The 25,642-nt window shown below is 39.8% G+C and overlaps 1 protein-coding gene across 6 annotated transcripts in view; it reads left to right on the plus strand.

Moving 5' to 3' along the window:
* BBS9 (Bardet-Biedl syndrome 9) overlaps positions 1–25,642 on the plus strand; it is a 498,766-nt gene that overhangs the window by 99,752 nt on the left and 373,372 nt on the right. For all 6 annotated transcript variants that reach the window (XM_075062584.1, XM_032778779.2, XM_032778787.2 and 3 more), the window contains 4 exons: positions 6,039–6,092; positions 15,194–15,296; positions 16,474–16,578; positions 19,171–19,185. In XM_075062584.1, coding sequence (XP_074918685.1) covers positions 6,039–6,092; positions 15,194–15,296; positions 16,474–16,578; positions 19,171–19,185 — 277 coding nt within the window. The remainder of the gene's footprint in view (positions 1–6,038; positions 6,093–15,193; positions 15,297–16,473; positions 16,579–19,170; positions 19,186–25,642) is intronic.

The raw sequence follows: 25,642 nt of genomic DNA on the forward strand, positions 1-25,642 counted from the left end.
TGTATTTTGTCCTGTGTTATGAAACTAAATAGATCATAACAAGGGTCACTTTGTAACCCACTTGATATTTACTTTGTGCTGTACAAAGACTCCCATTGGAAGTTTAATACAGTTGCAGAGAAACCACACAAGGGAGCAGTTTGGCATCTAATTTTGCTCTTCATTTGTATCACATGACCAAAACTAAACCTGTAAAGCTAGTGCAGAGACCATAATCTTGCACTTTAAAATGTGGTTTTACTGTGACAAGTGACTACAAAATATGAACAGATAATATATAAATCTGAGTTCTGTATGAATTTAGTCTGGTTAGTAGCTATCACATCTTTTTATTACTGCAGTTAGCGTTGCAAGAACAGCACAACTAGGGGGGAGGGAGAGATGGATCCTATTCTGGCTTCCACAACATCTGTAGAATTAACTAAATTTCAGTCGCCAAATTCTTTCCTCTATTACACCATGATCTTTAGTGAGCTCCGTTGTTCACAGATGTAAATGATGGCAGAATGGGAAGACTGTGAGGCTACACAGATGTAACTTAGAGCAGAATTGGATCTGCAGAATCTTTATTGCAGGTGATAATGCATTAGCTAGAGAGGACACAAATTTTAGTCAGTTTTACTTATAAATTAAGCACATTTGATCCAGGGGTTACTGAGAGGAAATAAACACAAAAACCCAAATTGTCCTTTTATATTACTGACCTACTTTTCACATGCGTTGAGTACCTGCAGCTCCCACTGACTTCAGTGGAAGCCACCGGTGCTCACACTTCCAGCCCCCTCCCCCCCCCCCCCCAAAAAAAAAAAAAAAGTCATCAGGCCATACAACTATGCACTTTTCAGGGTGGGAAATACTAGTCCTACCAGAATAATTCCAAATCATCCTCATTTACAGATGGGAATTTGCTGACCCATGAGAAGCTTTATAAAGCTGACAAATTAATCAGTAGGCTCCATAGACATAGTCTAAATATATGTGAAGCAATATTTGGACCGTCTTGTGTAACAGACCAATCCAGATCTAGAAGGTGTGGTGAGGGGCTTGGAAATCCACATATGTTCCAAAGTTATTACAAATCTGCCTTTTCAAATCCCAGGAGCAGGGATATTTCTCTGAGTGCCTTCTGTTCCCATGATGCCACCAGCCAGGAAAGGATGTCAGGAGTGAGTCTAGATGGGATGTATGTGTAAATGCATAGTTGGTAGATGCTGGTGCTCTTTTAAAAATGAACAGTATATTACCCTGGCGAGAATGTTGGCGATGTCACTGTGAACATTAGGCAGCTGGCCACTCACCTTAGCTGAAAGATGATGACCCCTTGGGATTGTGGACTGTTGGTAGGTGCAATAGCTGAACACCTCCCTGTGTTGAACATTAGTACAGCAGGAAAATCATCATGCTGCTGCACAACTAGTAAGCTAGTATTTTACCCTTCCCCCAGCAGGGTAGAGTACCAAATGTGTCCTCCGATGACTGCAGGCTTTAAATCTAATTAGTATCCACTTAGACATCTATGACAAACTGCTACATCCAGCTACAGAATAGGATATGGTGTCTCAACCCATTTAAGCATAAACCAGATAGGAAACCTGTCTTAGGCCATGTTTATCATATAGTGACAACCGAAGGTATACAACATGACAGCCAACATCTTAGTAATTTTTTGTTACTTTGTAGTTAACAAAAATATAAAGTTCTTTTCTGCCTTTTCAGTTATATTAGGTTATTGTATTTCTGCCTTTACAGCCTTCTCATGAGAATTCATCAGTCCAGGTGCAAAATCTTCTTGCTTCCCTTTTACTGTGATGATGACATTGCAATCAACTAAAGATATTCTTCTTGTTATAAGTCTAAAAAGAAAAGTGAATAAATAAATATGATTTGCCCCAGACAAGAGGGCATGTACAATTTTGAAAGGTTGTCTTTGTAATACCAGTTTGAATAGCATTTCAAGTTGCTTGTATTCACTATGCACTGGTTACTTTGGGTTGCATTCTTTTTGGAGGTTTGCTTGAATTGATACTTTTTTATGCTGAAGTACAGATGGTAAGATTCATGGATAGGCTTTGAGGAATGGTGTTTGTGTGAAGAAATTGAATATGTGCATGTGTCAACAAGCCTTTTTGGCTGTAGAGGGATTGATTACGCAGGGTCTGTACTAATGTATATGGATCCTTATTGAATAAAATAGTACCGGTAACTTTTATCTGCATTCCCACAGATATGAATGAGGCATTGAAGAATGTTGCCAAATATAACTATTCACTTATTTTCTATAATTGAGAGAGAGAGAGAGAGAGAGAGATGGGGGGAAAACAGATCCACTTTTCGGCTTGGAAAGCATCGCAGTTTGTTTTTATACAAAACCCTAAAATATAGTTAAAACCACCTCAGATGCACGATATACTAATGTGTGTTAGCTTATGTAACTGATCTTGGTGTATTTGATGCAAAGATGTCAATACATTGCACTTAGATTAATAGTTTTAATTAAAACAACTGTTTCTTTCTATCTTAGCCTTTAGAAATTGGATGAAACTGAGCAAAGGAAAATGTTAAGATGAGTTTCTGGAATAATTTCCTAGTGGTGAGCTCTATTATAGTGTGTTAGTAGTCTGAAGAGAAACTGTTAATGGTCTGAAGAGAAATAGTAGAAGCCCCATTACATGGATCATTTGAAACTATACTGCACAAAACATTCACAGATACCCTGTAGGGAGTGATCCTGCTTTGGCAGAGAGATTGGCAAAATGGCCTCATGGACCTTTGCCATTCTAACTTCTGTGATGCTGCAGTGCAGTTTAACATATACAGAAGTGAATCAGTCATCTTTTATTGTTGTAGTGTTTCAGCCTACTGAAATCTCTTATGTTCAATTTTATTTTTTCCATTAAAAATTTAATATATAAACCTCTCAGAACATGTATAATACTGTGCCAAAACAGCTGTTAACTAGTCATTTCTGGGCTGTGTGTTTCTGCAAAACTATGTTTACTGGGATTACTTGCTATTTGAAAAATATAAATGGAACTGCATTTTTAATACTTATAATTAGAGGTATAACTGTCATTATTTATAAAAAATGTTTTATTAGATTATTAATATATGCTAAGCAACGTACTTTCTGTTTCTTTATATCTTAGCAGTTGTCCATAGGAAAGACATATTAGTGCAGAAAAGAGGACAGAGATCTAGCAGCCTGGTCTTGCCTAGTTGTGGTAATAACCTTGCAGATTTGGGATTCCTTAGGTCAATAGAAAACTGTCATGTTGTTGCACTGATGCACTTCACCTTGTGGATGCAAACTGATCTGCTTCAACCTTCTCCTGCAAAGAGAGCTGGGATATTGAGGATGGTCTTGGAGGCAGTTGTAGGTCTTAGGGTATGTCTACACTACAGGATTATTCTGATTTTACATAAACCAGTTTTGTAAAACAGATTGTATAAAGTCGAGTGCACGCGGCCACACTAAGCACATTAATTCGGTGGTGTGCATCCATGGTCTGAGGCTAGCCTCTATTTCTGGAGTGTTGCACTGTGGGTAGCTATTCCATAGCTATCCCATAGTTCCCGCAGTCTCCCCCACCCATTGGAATTCTGGGTTGAGACCCCAATGCATGATGGTGCAAAAACAGTTTCGCAGGTGATTCTGGGTAAATGTCATCACTCAATCCTTCCTTCATGAAAGCAACGGCAGACAATCATTTCATGCCCTTTTCCCCTGGATTGCCCTGGCAGACGCCATAACATGGCAACCATGGAGCCCGTTTCAGCTTTTTTTTTACTGTCACTGTATGTGTACTGGATGTTGCTAACAGACGCAGTACTGCAGCGCTACACAGCAGCATTCATTTGCCTTTGCAAGATAGCAGAGGATGGTTACCAGTCCCTGTTATCAGTTGTTCTGATAGTTATCAGTTGCTGCTGCTGCTGTCATGGGTGCCCTGGCTGAGGTCGGCCGGGGCGCAAAGACAAAAATGGGAATGACTCCCCGAGTCAATCCCTCCTTTATGGTATCTAAAAATAGAGTCAGTCCTGCCTAGAATATGGTACTAAAGAACCAGTGTACCAGAGAACCAGAGAGCACAGCCGCTCCATCTCAGATCCCGCAGAAATGATGAGCTGCATGCCATTCACAAGGGGTGCCCCTGCAGCAACCCCACCTGTTGCTTCCCTGCTCCCCCAACCCTCCTGGGCTACCATTGTAGTGTCCCCCCATTTGTGTGATGAAGTAATAAAGAATGCAGGAATAAGAAACACTGACTTGTTAGTGAGATAAAATGAGGGGGAGGCAGCCTTCAGCTGCTATGATAGTCTAGGCAGGACATTAAACGGTGCAGGGGAGAGGAGCCCAGCATCCTGCTGCTATGATACTCTAGGAAGTACAGAATCTTTTCTTTACACATGAAAGGGGAGGGAGCTGATGGAGCTCAGCCCCCAGTTGCTATGATGAAGACAGTTACCAGCCGTTCTGCACCATCTACTGGGAATGACCGGGAGTCATTCCTATTTTTACCCAGGTGCCCCCGGTCGACCTCACCTGAGGCCAGCTAGGAGCACTCACGGGCTGATGAAGATGACGGATAGCAGTCATATTGTACCATCTGCCACTGGGGGTGGGAGGGGAGAGGATACTGCTGTTCACTGCTGCAGCATCGCGTCTACCAGCAGCATGCAGTAGACATAGGGTGACATTGAAAAAAGTGAAGAAATGATTTTTTTCCCTTTTCTTTCACGGGGGAAGGAGGGTAAATTAACGAGCTATACCTTGAACCACCCCGGACAATGTGTTTGACCCTACAGGCATTGGGAGCTCAGACAATGGTGCACTGTGGAGTACCGCCTGGAGGCCAATAGTGTTGATTTGTGGGTACACTAACCCTAATCCGATATGGTAATACCGATTTCAGCGCTACTCCTCTCGTCGGGGAGGAGTACAGAAACCGGTTTAAAGAGCCCTTTATATGCTATAAAGGGCCTCGTCGTGTGGACGGGTGCAGTGTTAAATCGGTTTAACGCTGCTAAAATCAGTTTAAACGCGTAGTGTAGACCAGGCCTTAGGTTCAGTGAAGAAAAGGGTTTCATAGTGATTCTCACTGCAGTTATACAGGGTGAAAATGCAATAAGGAACTACATGGGAAGAAAAAAAGGAAACATATCGAAGTCTAGCACCTTTTGGATCCTTGCATCCAGAGGGAGCCCCATTGATTTTTTTTGGGAATTCTGCATGTGCACTAGGGACACTGCTAGTGAATCCCAATGCATAGGTTGGGGAGAGGAGGAGGATGGGACAGTAGCAGACAGTGTATCTTGTTTATTCTGGCAGAAAGCATTGTTTTACTTAACCTTTTACCATATGACGGTATAATCTCCTACAGTATATATTAGTATAATTGCCTTTCAGTATGATTTAGTTTTGTAAGGATTCTTTTGTGTGTGTGTGTGTGTATACACACACATATATAAAAATAATATTGCACTATAGGGTCAAGCTAACTTTTGTGGTGGACATGGTTGTTTATTGAAATAGAAGTAAGAAATACCAATAAAAAGCCTTCTCTCTGAAATTCAGGCCGTGTACAGTATGCTATTTTATTTTGTGTGGTAATTATGTATTATATCCTATGCTGTGGTATATATACTATATGTAGGCAGATTGGAAGTCGGCTCTCCTTACTGAATAACACAAGGAGTTTCCACAATTTGAATAAACTCACAGTAGAAGGAACCATGCCAGACAAAACAGTTCCAAATATTCAAATATATATCAAAATGTATTAGCTTTTTATATACAAAAGATTCATGACTGTTGCTTATCCTTTTTGTGGGCAGTTTTAAACAGGAATTATGTCTTTTCTAAAGAAGGGGCCCAGAAATGTATTTTGTGTATTTCAATCTGTCATCAGAATGATAAGTTCTTTACAGTTAACTCACTATTTAGCTAGTTGATGGTGGGAGGGTAATACTGCATTCATTGTGTTCACTCATTCATGTGTGATACAGCATTTGCTCCATTTTCATCTTTTTCTTCACAGCAAGCCATTGACAGTGAGGTGAAAGTGGAGGCAGTTCCTTCAGTCACAGTAAAGGTATTGTGCTTAGCTCAAACTGTAATACTTAAAACAGTAGCAACAAATTTCAGCAAACCTTTCACGTTTGTTTTCTCTTTTACTTATGTCATGGAAATAAGAACAGAGCTTGAAATGCCATATATATTTACAGTTATATCTCCTTTTTTGGTGTTGGATGGGAACTTTTTTCTAACTTCCTGCCAAAATTGTAGAGTGATTAGCAAGTTTTATATATCTTCTGTGTTAATTTGTTTTTAAGGAAAAGTCAGATAAAAGATGGAGCGGAAAGAGAGAGTTTTTGGAGTTTTTCATAGTGGGTGCCTGACAGCATACTCTGTAGTTAAGGATTTAAAACTCTTTCTGTTGGAACCCTGTCTTTGTTTGCTCAGAACTTTTTAGAAATATTCACCTTTGCACAGAGAAAACGTTTCAGTTCAACAGGTGAATATTTTTTAGAAGTCTGAGCAAAATCTCTTCTTATGTCTTTTTAATTATGAAAGAGTGAAAATAAATAAATTTGTCCTATTTGTAAAAACTTTTTATTCATGCATTTACTTATAGCTACCACAAAAATAGTTGAGTGTTTTAATTTGAAACAACATGGTCATAGTCCTCAGTGAAGATTAATGTTTGTGATTCGTTTTGAAGAAAAGATTTGTGTGTGTGCGCGCATGCGTGGACAGTTATATAATATAAAAAATACATTTCTTCCGAGCATTAAATCAAATTGATAGTAATTTAACTTCTTAACATGCCACAGTAACTTCTAAGATTATTAGCAGAGGAAAATGAAGGCCTTGCTTTTTCGTATCTCTGCCCGTTCTTTCTCTCTCCAGACTGAGAAGCACAGTGTCTGATGAGAGCAAATCATAGGCTGGATTCTGATATCTTAGGCCTGTTCTACACTACACATTTAAACCGATTTTAGCAGCATTAAACTGATTTAACGCCGCATCCGTCCACACTACGAGGCACTTTATATTGATATAAAGGGCTCTTTAAATCAATTTCTGTACTCCTCCCCGACGAGAGGAGTAGTGCTAAAATCGGTATTACCATATCGGATTAGGGTTAGTATGGGGCCGCAATTGACGGTATTGGGCCCTCCGGTGGTATTCCCAAGGTGCACCACTGTGACCAACTCATGGACAGCGATTCTGCAACTCGAGATGCAGTGCCAGTATACAGGAAAAGTCCCTCAAATTTATGAATTTCATTTCCTGTTTGTCCAGCATGGAGCTCATGGTCCGACACAGGTGACATCACGGCAGAGCTCATCACACATGGTAGCAATCATCTCCTGAAGAAAAGAAAAGAGTTCCAGCCATTGACTCGCGACGGGAGTACTAGAATCTAGAATCGCTATATGGGAGCAGAGGATCAGTGCTAAACGAGAATCTGTTCCAAAAGATGCACCGAAAAAATATTTGAAAAAATTTACGAAGGCTAGAAGAAAAGGCCACAACCAGGACTCAGTGAGTGCATAGTGAAAGTTAAGGAGCTCAGACAAGCTACAATAGCTTCCCACAGTGCAACGCTCCAGAAATCGATGCTAGCCTCGGACCATGGATGCACACTGCCGAATTAATGTGCTTAGTGTGGCCGCATGCACTCGACTTTATACAATCTGTTTTATAAAACTGGTTTATGTTAAATCGGAATAATCCCGTAGTGTAGACGTACCCTTACTCTGATTAAATAGCACCTTACACCATGAGTAAATGACTTTTGTAGAGCAAGGTCCTCTACAAGACTGAGGAAGGGTTATCAGGATCTGAGTGTACGTAAGGGAGATTTTAAACATCTCATTCGAAACACAAGCAATAAAATTCACAACGAACTGTCTTAACATCAGCAAGAGGAGAAAATCATGGATGACAGAAAAAATCACCATTGCCACAAATTTTATGGTTTCAGTAATTTTCTGGAATAATCTGAACTTTCACTTAAATAAATTGTTTCTATTCTTTTCCTCTTCTCCCCCATTGGGGGCTTTGCCATTGACTTCAGCGTGGCCAAGATTTCACCCACAATCGTTGCAATGTAAACTGTTAGAAAACTATCTCCAGCCAAGCACCAGTATTAGTGGTAGAACTGGCCCCTTTCCACTTTTAGTCATGTAAACTGAAGTGTGCACATCAAAGTCTAATTGGGGCTCTTTAAAATCTCACATTGTTAACCACAAGCAATTCCTCTATTATTTTTTTAAATAAGCAAACTATCCCACCCCACAAAATTACATGAAAAAAATTGTTGTTGCAATATTTATCTCCACTACAAATAATAAACAGTTGTTGCTGGCAACTGCTGCAGCTAAAATAGCACTGAATAGTTTGACTGCTGGTGTAGACAAGGACAAACTGTGTTTAGCTTGTCTGTAGTATAGACAAGCTCTTTTGCACAGCAAAATCAGAAAAAGTGTGGAAGCACAGAATATAAGGTTCCTAAGTTACCACATTGCTCATGAGTAACGTTGTCTGTTCTTGTTTCTCTGGCCAAATGTGTAGCCTAACAGGATATTGTTTGTATGTTGTTGACAAGTTAACATTAACTCTAGACCCTTAACTTCTGCATTTTTGGACTCTTTCTGATATTAACTGTTGTAATATTAATGTTTGGGTTAGCATAGTCTTTGCAATTTAATTTATTCATTAGAGAAGTTTGGCTAATATTGGACACATTAGGAAAAAAGATAAGCATATATTAAAATGAGGAAATAACAGATCAACTTGATCAGTATGGCTCTGATTCAGCAAAGCTCTTAAGCATGTGACTAGTCCTGTATTTATTCAGCCAAACGTTTCCGCACCTGAATTTAATCATGTGCTTAAGTGCTTTGGTGAATAGGGATACAAGACTCACATGCTTACGGTTGACTATATATCTATATATTTTGGTGAATTGGGACCTATATTAATATTTCTGTGTGGCACAAAATATGAGAGACATGGAAAAAAGGATAATTCTATAAAACGAGGGATAGATGGCAGTCCTAGATGAGATAAAAGGTGTTTTTCCACCTTTAAAACTGTTGGACTAAAATATTAGATGCAATAATTTAAGGTAGAAATCCCTCAAGCATTTTATTCCTAGCAGTAATCAATCTACTCAATATTTTGGGGATGACGGGTGGGAGCCATGACCTAGGGCCTTTCCAAAGCCCATTGAAGTCAGTGGAAAACTCCCTCTGACCTGGGCTTTGGATTTGGGCCGTAGTGAACATTTGAATGTTGTATTAGCCTGAGAGAACCATGTCAGGATGGCTGGGTTCCAGTTGAGTTAGTTTATGCTGGTGCTTAAATGCATCCCTATGTTGGAATTTAGTACAGACAAAGATGGCATGGCATCATAGCTAACCACCAAACTTTTTGGGGAAGGGTAGAGGAGAGGAGCGTTTTGTTATTGGGAGCGCAGATAACTTTTCTTGCTCCTCTTCATTTAATCAGAACATCCATGCGCATAATATAACTTAATCTGGAAAAAACCAAGGCAAAAGCCAAACACTGTTGGAGATCAGTACAGATTTACAGATGTATTTATAGACTACTTGGTGGGTAGATTTATAAATTTCATTTAAGCTTTATTTGATGCTGTAAATCAATCTAAATTACACAAGATATTGCAATAAAAATCCCCAGTAGTAAATTTAGATCAATTAGATGTATCGTGATTTCTTACAGGACAATTAATAGTTACTACCAATCATATAAACACACTGATGTCCCTATATCCTACTTTACTGATTTTTAAGTAGAAGCTCTTCATTCAAAAGAATTAAATCAAGTTGATAGAAAAGCCCTTCTTAATTAATGGAATTCCATATTTTTATGATTTACAAAGTTATCAACCTTGGCTCTTATTGCTATAAGAAAGCATAAAAACTATTCACACATTACATTTGTACACTACAGAATACGTCAGATTAATTCAAACAAGATGACCTCCTGATTGTGTCTTACAAGTTTCTGCACAGTTTTCAAAATTAAATCTCTCCTTGGGTTCTGTTACAACAATTACCAATATGTATAACCTGGCATGTTTTCTGTAGTGTGAATAAGGCTAATAGTTAATGGATTTTAATCCTTCCAAGTGAGTGAAGTTGTGGCTTTTTTGATTGTGATTATGATACATGAAAATCTGTGTAGGAAACACAAACACATAAGTTTGTGGACATTTTTTTCTACTGGAGTTTGTGGCAAATTGCCGGTACTGTTCTCTGGGTCTCGCGCTTTCTCTTCTCTGGGGTAGGTTCAGGGCGATATTGCTTGCCTCTGAACCAGTTCTTAATCACTCGGAGGGGTGGAGGGGAGGACTGGGCCGCCTCACTCCAGGTCCCAAACCCAGGGGCCCTGGGTTTGTGTACACTTACTAGCGGTTTCTTTCCTGGGTTACTTCCCTCTCATACCCGTTCAGCTTGTGAAGGTTCTCGCCTCTTCTATACAGCTGGTCCCCTTCTAGGTTTCTGTATGGCTTCCCAATTCCACCGCAGATCACTCCCAAACCTCTTTTCTCTCTGGCAAACTCTTCTCTTCTGCAATCTGCACTTCTGCTCCAATCCACCTTTCTCCTTTAAACCACCCTGTTGACTGAAGCAGGGGTTTTTCCATGATGGAGCAGGTGCTCTAATGATCGCACGAAATCGGTCTGCACCTTATAGACTACGAGAGGTTTATGGAGGTGACTTCGTGCGGTGAATACCATTCGTCAACGCAGTATGGAAAATTTCAGGCAGGATATATAATTGCTCAGCAAGAAGTAGAAGTAAACGAGTTTATTCAGTCGGGATGAGGTGGTCCCTGTTCTAGCAGTAGAGGTGTGAACCCAAGCGGACGAAACTGGTTTCTGTATTGGAAGCATTCACGTCTTTGTTTAGTCCGAGCTGATGGATTTGTCAATTTGCAATGAACTGAAGCTCTGCGTCTCTCTTTGCGTTACTGGCCATCCTGAGTTTTATTTGCGCAGGATGCCACCTTAAGGTTGTAATAGTGCTTGCCGGGGGTTAATGCTCTCTACAGGTTTTGTATATTCATTCACTATATCTGAGTGGTTGTGTCCATTTATCCTTTTCGTATGACTGTCCTTGGCTGTATACGGGGCTTGCTCTATGATGGCTTATTACATTGGTGGAGTGCTATGTGTGACCTTGTGTTTCTATGTTAGGTCCTCTTGATGGTTCGCTGTGTGTTGTGGAGATTTGGCATCGCAGGGTTTGTTGGTGGTATTGGTTCCTGACTGGAGTTACTATGTGGCGTGCGTTCTGTGGATTTTGTTGGCATTGTGTGGGCGGACTGGCCTGCACCCAGACCTTGAAGTATGGATCTGTCCAGGATGGTGCTGTGCTATCCTGATGATCGGTTGGAGGTTTTGAGTGGGCTGATGTATTTGGCCAGTGGGTCTTTGGTGTTCTTTCTTGGGTTTTTGTTGTGCCAGGAGGCTTCTGGCACGTTGGGCTCTGTTGATCTGTTTCCTAATTCTCTCTGTGCGGGATTGTTCGTTTGTAGGATGTTTGTGGAGCTTTGTGTAGCTTGTCTTCTGCTGAGTGATAGGCAATGGTTGATCGTGTTGGTGTAGACTGAGACAATATCGTTGAGTGTGCCGGTGATTGAAACTGATGGCATGAAGGTAGCTAGACGTCGGAGGTATGTTTGCAATAGATGGGTGTAATGTGTGCTTATGCAGTGTGGTCTAGAAAGTGACCTCCGTGGTGATTGTCCAGGCTGGATCTCTGTGTGTTCAGGTGCTCTAACTGGAGTCAGGTGCTCTAATTGGCCACAGCTGTTCTAGTTAATCTAAAGCAAACCTTCCTCCCTTGGCAGGGAATAAGACCCCCTGCTAACACTCTTATGCTGCCCTCTGGCCATGCTGTATCACAAGTTCTAAATAAGAGTTGTATTTAATTCTGCAAAAAGCCACTGGCCCAGCAGAAAAGGCTTATAAAATTAGATGCTTATAAAAACAGGTAGTGGGCAAAATCCTAACCCTTGCTCCAGGCCCCTTTATGTCATCAAAAAAGGCCAGAGAAGCTTAAAAGGAGCCCCAAAGACTCCAGCTGGGAAAAGATTCCCAAGGTGCAGGCTGGCAGACTGACAATATTCTGTCCTGGACAAATCTTATGGTATTAAGATAAACTTTAGTGAATTAAGGTAGATCCTATTGAATTAGGGTTAATACCTTTTTGGTCCATTGAATTAAAAATGCTGCTGTGTTTGTGTTGTTATGGAAATGTATGTCTATTTTCTAGAAGGAAGGGGATGCTAATGTACTTCCACCATTATCGGCCCTTTGAAGCCACCCCACTGGTGTATATATACTAGTTCAGACTGGATTCTCCAGGGACCAACAGACAAAGAAAGGATTTTTGGATAAATAGCCTAATTTTAAACTGTCTTAGGGCCTTCTTCCTTATCCAAATGGACAGGATCACTGATGCACAGAGAGACCTAATTAAGGTGACCAGATGTCCCGATTTTATAGGGACAGTCCCAATTTTGGGGTCTTTTTCATATATAAACTCCTGTTACTCCCACCCCTCCCATCCCCGTCCCGATTTTTCACACTTGCTGTCTGGTCACCTTAGACCCAATCCTTAGCATAGGGTTGGAAGGAGTGGGCCTTCTGGGGCCTTTGAAATTGGGTGCCTGTTCTGAGCTGAAGCTGTGATGAACTTATAACCACAGGAATCCCCTTGGGTGGGGATTTGAAAGACTGCTCCTGTCAGAATCTATGTTAGGATTGGGGTGAACTTTGGTAAGCTTATTAGCATGCAGATAGGTTCTTTTATTGTTTTTAATATGTTTTCTCTGCAGTCCTTTTTTACCTTAAGAATAAAATAGGTTTGTATAGAAAGAACTGTGTGGTATTTATAACAGTTGACAATCACACTGCTATCAGTCTCTGAAGACAAAGCGAGCAGCTGTGCTTGGGCTGCTTGGCTCTCTGTTGGGAATAAAGCGTTAGTGGCAGGTAACTGTGCAGGTTGGAAGTACCCTGGTCAGAAGGGCGTGAGATGTGGGTCTTCGCACAGGAAAGAAAATGGCTGGGAAGCTGAAAGTCTTAGTGTGGATGCCCTTGCTGGACCATTGAGGGGGAATACAGGTGCTATTGCCCTGATTTGTGACACAGGCACTGTGGAAAGTGGCTGCTTCCAAAAGACCCCTTTGCAGTATGTGGTGGAAGGGTGGCTGGACTTGAGGTGGGCAGGACATGTCACATGCAAGGCAACATCATATAGTGCCTCAAGGATTCTTGTGAGAGTTGCAGCCCATTGGATAGCCCTCAGAAGTTGCTGTAATTTAGACAGATATGTCTAAATTTACACCAGAGCCCTCTCCAGCCCCCGTAGCTTCCCAGGACCAGGGAAGCGCAAAGGTGGTTTAAAATATCTTAGTCCCCATTCACCTCCCCTGGGGTTGTGAATTCTGGCTTCACCTTATCCGCACTGTAGAGGATCTTACCCAAAATGTGAAGAAGAGCTCTGTATAGCTTGGATGCTTGTCTCTGTCACCAACAGAAGTTGATCCAATAAAAGATATTACCTCACCCACCTTGTTTTAGTAAAAGTAAGAATAGAAAAGTAAAAAAAGTAGTTCAAAGATATTTCTGTTTTATAAGCATGGTATTCACATATAACTTCCCACTGAATTTAGGTATCACTGTTTTCTCTAGCTTTCACAATGTAAATAGATCTACTCAGGCTCTGAGAACTAATTAAACTAACACCAGCAAAGACATTATCTCAGTCCTTTCCAACTCTGTTTGTTTCATTGAGGTTTACACTTCAAAGCATTAAGCAAACTTTGCCTTTTTATGAACATTGAAAACATTACTAAGCATGGATAATGTGAGGCCTTGTCTACACCCAAAACTTGCACCTTTGTCATCAAAATAGTTTTTAAGATTGTTTTAGCTAAACCTTTGCAAACCTCTGCATGGGAACTCTTATGTCAGTTTATAAGCAGGTTATATCTGTTTAACTTAGTCTCATGCAATTTTTGTGTATAGATATATTTAATTGGAGTTGAAGCATATTTTAAAAACATTGGGCTAAATTCAGGTCTTGTTCAACAACTGCAACTTAATGTTGTACCTACTTCCTGAACTTAGCCCATTATCTTCATATCTATCCTCTTCCTGGGTAATTTTCTCCTTATCCAGGACAGTTAAAACGAGTTTGGACATTCAAACTAGCAGCTGAGACAGTTCCCACTCACGTTAGCTTCTTGTGGCTGCTGTCTGAGTGTTCTTGATGGCGATCCTTTCATTCTGGAATTCGCTTCCAGCACTAGTCAGGTAGAGCTTGAATATGGAGACTTTTAGGATACTGTGAAAAGCTCATTTGTTTTCTGAAGAGCTTATTTAAGACTGTTTTGGGGGGGAAATATCCTTATTTTTTGGGGGAAAAGGCAAAAAATATGTTTTTATATATGCTAACTGTGATAGGATGCATTTTATAAATCTAAAAATCAGAACAAATACAAGTTTTATTTCTTATCAGTACATTTTATCTGTGAACTTTACTTTGAATGATAGCATGGTTACTTGAGATGTATAGAGTTCCCACAGACTGAATCCATTACATGTAATGAAGGTATGATATATTTGTGTGTTAGGGGAAACGTAACACTGGAAAATAGCTTCTGCATGAGGAGTAGATTCTATCGTTGCCATGCCATAAAAAAAATAAAGATTCCATGATTGGTGTTCATTGAGAGTCCTTTTGTTGAAAAAAAATATAGAGTAACACCTTATTTAAATAATTGCATAATTTTTTACTGTTTATATTGAATGCTGCCATTATTTTACATTGAAAAACCCAAACAAACTAGATATTTGCAAAATAGAAACCAAATCTAATGTATTGTAATTGGATAAAATAAACTAGTTTGGCTGAATATTACCAAGGAATTTTGATATACCATCTCATTTTTTTCTTACTAGCTGTCAAGGCCTACCATTACATTTTCATGGAGATTTCTTAGCTGCTAGTTATAGTGGAACTGTGCAAGTGCAAATCATCATTGAATGTGATAATTTTGCTAATGATGCTGGTTTTAAAGTCGTCAGTAGATTAATGTGGTGCTTTTGTGTGTAAATACCTTTTTACTTTCAACTTACTTCAGATCACACTACAGAGCAGATTGGCTGTGCAGAAAACAAAATTATCAATATGTGTACAACCTCCTTTAGCACTGACCCATGACCAGTTCATCTTTGATGATATAGGTAAATTCTTCTTTTACTGTTACAAAGTATTTTATAATATATTGCTTTAGCTACGATTGTTTCAGCCTCATTCTAAAATTTCCTTAGTGACTCTCTAAATAGACATGCACCAAGCTTAACTTTTGACACATTGATGAGGATGATTATACTCTGTTTTCAAAAAAAGAAACGTGAGTGACAGTCACAAAAAACCAACAGAATGTTAGGATGTGTGCAAAATCAGAAAGATAGACAATAATGTTGAAAATAGTATACAATCAAATAATGTTATGGTACGTACTAATTTGCAAACATTACTGGTCCTTCTACCTCAAAAAATATGTGGTATTATGGTTACTGTGCCTGTACAAAGAGCATCTGCTGAGCGAGGAGAAGGTTTAGTTACTTGTGCCCAGTCAGGCATAAGCTTCCTTCTCAGCACTGCGCACTCTGGCTTCCTTACAGCCTCTTTGAAATTCAACCAGCTGCAGGCTGCATTGCTTTGAAAATTGCAGAGGGAGCTGCAGGCCCCAGAAAAGTGTCCTAGGGCCTAGATTGGGCTCATGGACCATATGTTTGACAACCCTGCTCTAACTCATCTAACATTGGTCATTGCTGAGACAGGATAATGGAATTAATAGATCTTTGGTCTCTTCTGGAATGCCAATTCTGATCGTCCTTCCGCATGTTCCCTAAGGAACAGAGAGCTGATGGCTCTGATGCTATGACCTCAATATAGAATTGCATTGGTATTGAGTCTATCTTATGTTTGCTGCACAGTGACATTTCACTGTTGCATTTTAAGAGAGTTTTGAACTGGACCATCTTGTTTTGCTTTTAATAATATATATTGAAGAAAAAAATTATGTACAGATTTGATTGAATTACTTTGATGGAAATGTATAATATAACTTAACCTAAAAATATACCTCTACTCTGATATAACGCTGTCCTCAAGAGCCAAAAAATCTTACTGCGTTATAGGTGAAACTGTGTTATATCAAACTTACTTTGATCCTCTGGAGTGTGCAGCCCCCCCCCCCCCCCCGGAGCACTGCTTTACCATGTTATATCCGAATTTGTGTTATGTCAGGTCGCGTTATATCGGGATAGAGGTGTATTTCCTTAAGTACTGGAAAATGTTAGGTTTTCTTTCAATTGGACGTATTTATTTAATGTACTTTGTTATTATTTGTAGAGTCGTGCAGATCTAAAGCTGTAGCTCTGTCTGTCTTTCTGAAGGGGAATTGTCCACCAGCAGAGCTGGAAGGAAATGCTGTGGCTTCCTATAGTATGCCCACAGGTGAGCAACATGAGATTTCAAAGAGTTATTTTTTTGTTTTTTGTTGTTTTTAAAAAAGGTTTTGATTCCCTTATGGCTCTTCTTTCTTTCTTTTTAATTTCTTTACAATATTTTAAAGTTAATAGTAGTGTGCTGAAGAATTTGGTCTCCTGTCGTTTTAGTTAATATTTTATATAGTACCATTAACTTGCCCAACCTGTTTACAGCGTTAACGATATACATTTACAACTTGGGAAACAGATTTCCCATGTGCTGTCCCAGCAATTTGCTTCTATCCTGACCTGAGAGGGACCTCCTTTAGGGGTGAGAAGTTAATTACCTCTTTATGACCATTCGGTCCTTGACCTCACTGCAGAGGCTGCCAGCAAAAGTGACAATTACTCTCTTTGCACAGAGGAAGAGGATTAAATTGTTGCTGGGACTGATTATTCCTTCACCCTGATTCCCTTTTAGTCTGTGGAATAGCGTTTATGATTGTTTTACTTGTTTAGAATAAATTAGAACAAAACGCGAGTTGTTGCATTTTATAATGACTTAATGACCCCAGGCCATCCATAGTGACACAACAGGTCGGTTTGCCCTGACATCTATTGTCTTTACACATCTTGCTGGCTAATCAGGTGTCATCTAAGGACAAGGAGCTAAGCTGAATGTCAGGACTATCTCTTGTTTAAACGTTACTACACACACTGTTTAATTCTCAGAACTTGTGTGTCTGGGAGAAAACTGGGTGACATTTTATAATACTGGTAAAAGTGAGTAAGTGGAAATACATTGATTTGTATCAGCTGAAGATTTGGCACCAAATCTGCTTTCTCTTTTCCTCCTTCTCTACTGGTTGCAGGAACAGAATGGAGGGCATTTCTCCCTCAGGGAATCTTTGTTTCATGTGCTCAGTACTCCCCATACTACCGTGTGTATGTTAGGTAGTATGGGAAGCAGTATTCCTGTAATGGGTGTTTTTCTTGGTCTCAGGAAGCCTAAGGACCATTGGATTCTACAAGAACCATAACCCTCCTCAGAGGCTCTGAGAAATACATATACACAATACTAAAAAGTGTTGAGGACAACATATTTTGTTTTCCTTAAGAAATTAAATGCGATGTCATCCAAGTCATTCTTCTGACAGGCCTGGGATTTACATTCTGAAGGAACTGAGTCTGCAAAACATTTTTGCTAGTGAACTCTTAGCTATGGGATTCCTCCTCTCTGGTGGACCATTAGAGCCTGAGTTAGCAAAGCATAAGAGTTGGTTAAGCATTAATTTGAGACTGGATCATCACTGGAGAAGTTTTTCCTGTGATGGGTTGGGACAGTTCAAGGCAACATGCTGTGTTTGTGTTACCTATTTTGGCAGTTTGAAATGCAGTTTTATTTGTAAATATGACTATAAAAATGGCTCATTGTAACACAAATCTGTCCTCTTCAGGCTAGCTTAGCTGGGTGTACAGAGGGTAGAGGGCAAAGGATGCTGCCTAATGCTCCAGATCATCTGTGCAAGCAGCGGACACAGTTCCAATTCCTGCAGTCTGGGGATGTCAGAGATTGATGGCTTCTAGTGACTGAGCATGCAGTACCTTTCTAAGAGCTCTGTCTGGGGTCATGTGGACATGTCTGCAGACAGCTTCGGTGCAATTTACATGTAGCTCTGTGCTAATCGGGTCTTGGGTTTCTTGAATCATACCCCCTGATTTTAGTGATGTGCATTTTTACTGCTTTTTTGCTCCGATTAGCCCTGCAGAACCAACACAGCAAAGAGAGAGTGAGCTGAATGCTTATTTCTTTGCATTATCTAATCAATTATTTACTTTTGTAATAGTTAATAACAATGAAAGAAAATACCCCAGTTGACTTTTAGATATTGAGCTTGTAGGCCTTACAGTTAGGAAACAAATACTTGTAATCTTGAGGGTACATTTGATCAGAGATCTTTGAAATAAAGTAATCATAGAACACTATTTAGCCATTTTATACAGAATCACTTCAGAATAGAACCACACTTGAACATATTGTTTTTAATTGTGGAATTTGCCAGGCGCAAGGAGCATAAAATAATTAAATAAAATAAATGACTTAATGGTTCAGAAGTTCTGTTCCATCATTAGGCTTGGCTAGTTCAATAGAATTGTATACAAACACACTATCCCTGTTGGAATTTGTAGAATCAAGTCCTCGGATAAAGCTTAGGTTCATGAAAAAATATTCTTTCATTTTCTCATTATATCTGAATAGGAACCTTTCATTGGAATGGATTTTTGTTTGTTTAAATAATCCAGCATTGTGGGTCAAATTTATGGTTGGTGTAACTCTGTGGAATTCAATACAGTTTAATTTAATTTGTTTTTACTGAGTTGGATGGTGTTACACGAGGGATGAATCTGGCCTTTTCTGGTTATTTTTGGTTGGTGTTACATCTTATATATTTAGACACACTAAAAAAAAACACTTATTGGATTTTGCCTTTCACAAAAGTTACATTTATTTTTTCTAAACTGTTAATTATTGTATCTCTTATTTGATTCCTCTTTAAATAATATCTTACATATTCTTGCTTTTTTTTCTCCCTTCTTCTTGTTGCTGATCATGTTGTAGATCTCAATCCTGAAGGTGAGTGAAAATAAAGATTAAAACTGGACAGTGTGTTATAACTGACAGCTGATTTTCAGTGAATGTACTTATGGAAGTGAACTGTGAATGTACTTTTTAGGAGGTGACTCTTACAAGCTTTTATATCCTCCTTAGAACAATGTGCTGGCATGGCACTGCTCTAGGGGTGACTGCTGGGAATTATAGGAGAGATTGAGGCTTAGACGTAAGGGGAATGTTATCCATAGGAAAAGTAGAATGCACCAATGATAACTTTTTTATTGACTTATGGAACATTTTCACCAGCATAACATTGAAATCTACAATATTAAAGTGTTTTATTCCATCTTGACGACCGTGATGGAAAATACAATTATATTATTATTGCTTACTGTATCTTTAGCCACCTTTCCTCTTACAGTTCTATCTATAGCTCATCATCTTCAGCTGAATTTAAGCATTATTTTATTTAATCTTTCTTATTGTGAAAAAGCCTTAGGATTTGAACTGGTTCCATGTTATCTGTGCACAGAGTGAAACAGTAGCTCTCAGAGTGGTGTGAATTGCCTGCATTCATCCCAGTTCTTCTTAGAACTGTTTTATGGAAGGCTAAAAGTTGATTTCTAGGTGATTAAAAATACTAGCACAAATGTTGTTCAAAATATAGCCATGATTAGGATAGGTATCATGGCTTCAAGTGGTGCCCAACTGTCAAAGTAAGATTACACAGGAGGATAAAAGAGGAATAGAAAGGTAGCTAGCATCTAGGTAAACTGAAAAAGGACAGTTCTTGAGTTTCGGAGGCTCCTTGTTGTCTGGATATGTTTAAAGCATATATTATGTCCCTGTGGGATATACATTTGTTTTGCTGATCTTATAAGAAATGTATTGGTTGTAAATTCCACGTTCACCCCAAAAAGAAAGAGAAACCCCAGTATGGGGGTCAGCTAGGAAGGAAGTCCTCCAGCTGTTCGATTTCCCATTAGAGATAGGGTTGCTTAGTGGGCATGTGTTTGACTTTTCTCTCTCTCAGCCTCTCTTTCATTACCCATCCATTTTTAGCTGTCTGGGAGAGGTAGAGCTGAAGCTGCTGCAACTAGTAAGTAGGTAAATGAGACTGCTAGTGGCACCCTTCCTTCTCTCTCTCTCTCTTTTGCTCCTGGTTTTGCTGAAGAAATAGAGGTACTCCAAGAAATAGAGTGGCTCCATCCCAGGGAACAGGATGAGGTGCTCTACAACCACAATTCAGCCACTCTAACACTCCCTACAAAGCAGGAGGAGTGGTTGCAATGAAAATACTGTTTGTTTCCATCTGTTCTGGAGAGTGAGGCCAGCGACATGGGACCCAGGATGGAGAGTAGAAGCAGGAGTATTTCAAACCATCATTGTTACTAAGAATAGCTCTGCCTTACTGCATAGATGTGTTTATTTTAAATGCAATTTGATAGGATCAGACATCTCTTAGAAATGAAAACCAGACCCTGCAACCTTTACTCATATGAGTAGTATTTACTCAAGCCAATATTTCCCTCAGTTCAAGCATGAATAAGATTGCAGAATTTTGCCTGAGGATGTATTTATGGTAGCATTTTATTTGGGCTACTACAATGAGTACTACAGTAGTTAAATTGAGCTCAGTCTGTAACAGAGAGGTCATAAATTCTTTGAATATTTAACATTCTGAATGCAGACTCAGCTATTTCTTTCACCACACAAGGTCTTTTTACAAAGGTATAATTAAGATTAATGCAGTTACTTTCATCTTACATGCATACAATGTATTATATTTCAAACAGATACTATTTATATGATGATCTGCTCTGGTTACATTGCCAGTGAGCAATTCTGCTTTTATACATGGGAAAAAATTGTTATCCATTATTACTGTATTTAAAGTGCATGGCATGTGCAAAGTATAACACAGCGGTGGACGAGGATGACACAAGGCCTATTACCAGACATAATAGAAAGGGATCAAGGAAGTTCTGGCTGCCAGACTTTGGTGCTGCTTTGGATTTCCTTGTTCCCACGTAAAATTACTCTAGCATGCCCAAAGAAGTGTTCTGAAAGAATTCTCCAGTATAAATGTTATACTCTAGGTCAGGGGTAGGCAACCTATGGCACGGGTGCCGAAGGCGGCACATGAGCTGATTTTCAGTGTCACTCACACTGCCCAGGTTCTGGCCACCAGTCAGAGGGGCTCTGCATTTTAATTTAATTTTAAATGAAGCTTCTTAAACATTTAAAAATCTTATTTACTTTACATACAACAATTGTTTAGTTATATATTATAGACTTATAGAAAGAGACCTTCTAAAAACGTTAAAATGTATTACTGGCACACCAAACCTTAAATTAGAGTGAATTAATGAAGACTCGGCACACCGCTTCTGAAAGGTTGTCAACCCCGGCTCTCTCTATATATGTATTTAGCAGCTTTTGGATCTGCTTCCCTTTGATTCTGTGATTTTTGGACTCTGTCTGTATATACCAGAGATAATTGAAATTTTGTTTCAGGAAGTAAAGTTCTGTCATGTTTAATTTTGATTTGCATTTCCTTTGCACATGTTGAAAAAATATTATGATGAGGCAAACTGAGAACTGGAGATCCAAGAGAAATTGGGATGATGATAGAAAAAATAAACTTGTTTTCAATATGAAAGTGTTTCAAAATCTTTGTGGCAAATTCTGTTAAGTATTTCTTGTTGGCAACCCTCTGAAATGTTTCAAGATTTAATATCAAGACTTTGTTTCGCTCAATAATGACATAATACAAATCTAGTTCTTCTAGTAGATTATGGAGAGATTTGTAAGAAACTTATATAAAGTTTGTTCAAGTCAGCATTTTGAAAATCACAAGTTGATTGAGAAACAGTTTTCAGCAAGTGTCCCTGAAACCCTGGAATCCCCCAGTTTTTAAGGCTTGTCTCTGTGTCCCTGACAGTTTCATGTAAACAAGTTTTATTATGATTTTTGTAAAGTGCTGCAGGCTTACCACCTGGAGGCACTACCAGACAGTGGTGCTAGTGAAGTTAACAACAGGACAGCTGAATACATGTGTGTCTGTTACTTGGCCTTGATACCTAACCCGATTTTTCAAGGCCTCTGTGACCTTGCCTCTGCACAAGTCCGTGATGCAGCCTTTCTTGCATGTAGAGCCAAATCCATAGGTAGCAAGAAAAATAAGTGAGATGGAGGGGGATTTTTTGGCCAAGGAGAGGAAGGTTGAGCTCCTTTTTCATTATTACTTTCCATGCATGATTCTCTGATGTCTATAATAAATGTCACTTTCCTGCCTTCACATCTCCTCTGTTCCCACCCCAGCCATGAAAGGGGTCTTAGTTTATTCACTCTGAAAATCTGGTCATGCTAAACATTTAGAATAAATTGAGACCTGCCCAACTAATCATCTGGAATGGTTGTGGAGATCAGGGGACTTTAGGACAGAATGAGTGGTTACTGTTACTGTGAAGCTGTTACCAGTATCAGCATGGTAGACCTTTGTGCTTTCCCCACATGAAAAAACAAACAAAGATTCCCCTGATGGATGTTTTGGCAAAGGAAAGTGGCATCTGTCTGCTCGTTAGACCAAGGGCTTCCCATTTTACAGCTTCTAGGACTTTTATATTATATTGTATTTCAGACTTGTTACCAATCTCAAAAGCGTTGAGTCTTAGTCTACATTTGTTCATATTCTTGACAATTTCTGATTTGCATTTGAAAATACATTAAAAAAATCATATCTATTAAGAAAAGTGTGTATTTCTGTTATGAAGTATAATTTTTCTCCCATAGTCGCTGAGTCCTAATAATGTCAAGTGTAATTTTTCAGCAGTATGTTGCTAGTCAAAGATTGTAGCCAGTTCTATCCATCTCTGCTTCTTTACTGCATTACCAAATGGAAGATAAACTTTAATATGCATTTGAATAATAACTCAGTATTGAAGCTGAATAAAAAGTGACTTGCCAGTTTCATCAGTGCCACCATTCATTTAATGAATAGTTACCAACAGGAGGTCAATGTTAATTGAATGTCAATTTTAATCAAAATTCAATAGCTGCCATTGTTGTTTGCAATGTTGTTGTAGCTGTGTTGGTCCCGGGATTTTATAGAGACATAGTGGGTTAGGTAATATCTTTTACTGGACTAACTTCTGTTGGTGAAAGAGACAAACTTGCAAGATATAAGGAGCTACACAGGCCAACCAATCTTCTTCATGCTTCCCAACATATACAAACAATGGCTGCCTCTGTGAGTCGTCAAAGCATGTAAGGACACGTGATATACTCATATGCCTCAGGACTCCATCTTGGGCCAGTAACTTTCCACAGACAGGGGCTGTGGACTTTGTTTGAGACAGTAAAATTCCTTATATATGGCAGAGGATATAAAAAGGCTCCTCAGACAGCTCCATTTTGTCTTCATTTTCTGCTTCATTTCTCTGGACTGTATTTGCAACAAGGAAGCTCTAAACAGGGACTGATGACCCCCAATCTGTTTGTGTGATTCCAGATTATCACTGCCACAAACCTGATATAAGGACTTTGCAATTACTTGCATGTATGTGATCTACTAACCGTTTATAACTCTCTTCTTGTTTTCTTTTATTAATAAACCTTTAGTTTTTACTTACTAAGGGATTGGCATCAGTGTGATTACTGGGAAAAATCTAAATTATATATTGACCTTGCTAGATGGCTAGTCTCTTGGGATTGGAAGGACCCCATAACTGATTACATTGGTTTTCAGTAACCACTCAGCGTAAGTCTGGTGTTTGGGTGGTGAACCAAAGGTTGGAATGCCTAAGCAGGTTGTATTTTAGACTTCTTGCTAACCAATGTGGTGATACAGAAGTTCACTTGGTATAATCTAATGATAGAATAACCACCAGTTTGGGGTGAATCTGCCCCATTTCTCAGCAGACTGTCCTGAATTTGGAATCCTCAGTTGTGACCCACTGAGACACAGTGACACCTACACACCAATCTCTATCATAATGATGGCATCATTGCCTGCCTCAAATATCTACAAGATAATACACAACACTCAGATATCCACCCAAAGCATATTGCCAAACTCACCCATTTCATCCTCACCCATAACAATTTTACATTCAGTAACAAACACTTCGTCCAAATCATGGGAACATTCGTGGGTACTAGGATGGCTCCCTATATGCCAAACTCTTCCTGGGCCACACTGAAGAGGAATTTCTGGACAAATGCACCACAAAACTAATGATATAACTGAGCTATATCAATGATATTTTTATGCTCTGAAGAGCTGACCCATATTACCTCATAGATTTCCACCAGAAGTTCAACAAGCACCATGAATCTATCAGATTTTCTCTAGAACACTGCAACACCAGCACTAACTTCCTGAACACCACAATCCGCTTCAGCAGTGGAACTTGTATACAGGAAACCTATGGATCACCACACCAACCTTCACAGATCCAGTAACCACCTCAAACACACCAAGAAATGTGTTATCTACAGCCAGGCATTTAGATACCACAGGATATGCTCTGAGAACAAAGTCCTGGATGCATACTGTAACGCACTTAAAACCACTTTGTAGCAAAGAGGTGTGGATGCCCTCTGAGATTGACAGTGAGGGATGGCCAGATGCCCCCTGTGGGTGGAAACAATGAAGGCCATGCTCACCACACCAGAAGCAGAGGGAACAGGAACAGGAAGTATAAAAGTTGGGCCCTCTAGCTCAGTTGAGCAGCATCTGCCAAAGGAGATGGATGTGTTCTCCCCACTGCTGATTTAGGAGCCTGCAGAAGATTTCAGTTACCCTGAGGACTCGCCCGAGCTGCCTGAACCAACCAATGCTGAGGAGCTGTTGGGGTTCACTGGTGGTGTACCCCAAAGAGACACCAGACTCTCACCACACTGAGGTACCACCTCCTGGACCAGTGCAGCGGAATTGCTAAAGATCTTCTCCTGGGTGGGCATGCCCCATGACATCCTCATGGACCAGGGCACGAACTTCACATACTGACTCCTTCGAGAGATCTGAGGCCTCTTGAGGATCAAAAGACTCCAGACATCCGTATACCATCTGCAGATGGATGGTTTGGTTGAGTGGTTCAACCAAACATTGAAGCGCATGCTCTGGAAATTTGCCCCAGAAGAACTTCACCACTGGGACTTCTTCCTCCCCTGTTGCTCGCTGTTTGGGAGGTTCCACAGGCTTCCACTAAATTTTTTCCATTCAAGCTATTATATGGCTGCGGGGATTGATGTATCTCATGAGGGAGATATGGAAGCAGACCCCATCCTGAGCCCAGGGCATATTCCAGTATGTACTGCAGCTCCAAGAACCCTTGGCTCTGGTAGGGGCCCTCATGAAGGGGAATCTGCAAGGGGTCCAGGTGAGAGGATATGATCGGGGCACATGTGTTCGGACCTTCGAACTGGGAGACTGAGTTTTTTACTGCTACTCTCAGATGAGTCAAAACTGCTA

Source organism: Chelonoidis abingdonii, chromosome 2 (assembly GCF_003597395.2).
Source record: "Chelonoidis abingdonii isolate Lonesome George chromosome 2, CheloAbing_2.0, whole genome shotgun sequence".
Classification (NCBI taxonomy): domain Eukaryota; kingdom Metazoa; phylum Chordata; order Testudines; family Testudinidae; genus Chelonoidis; species Chelonoidis abingdonii.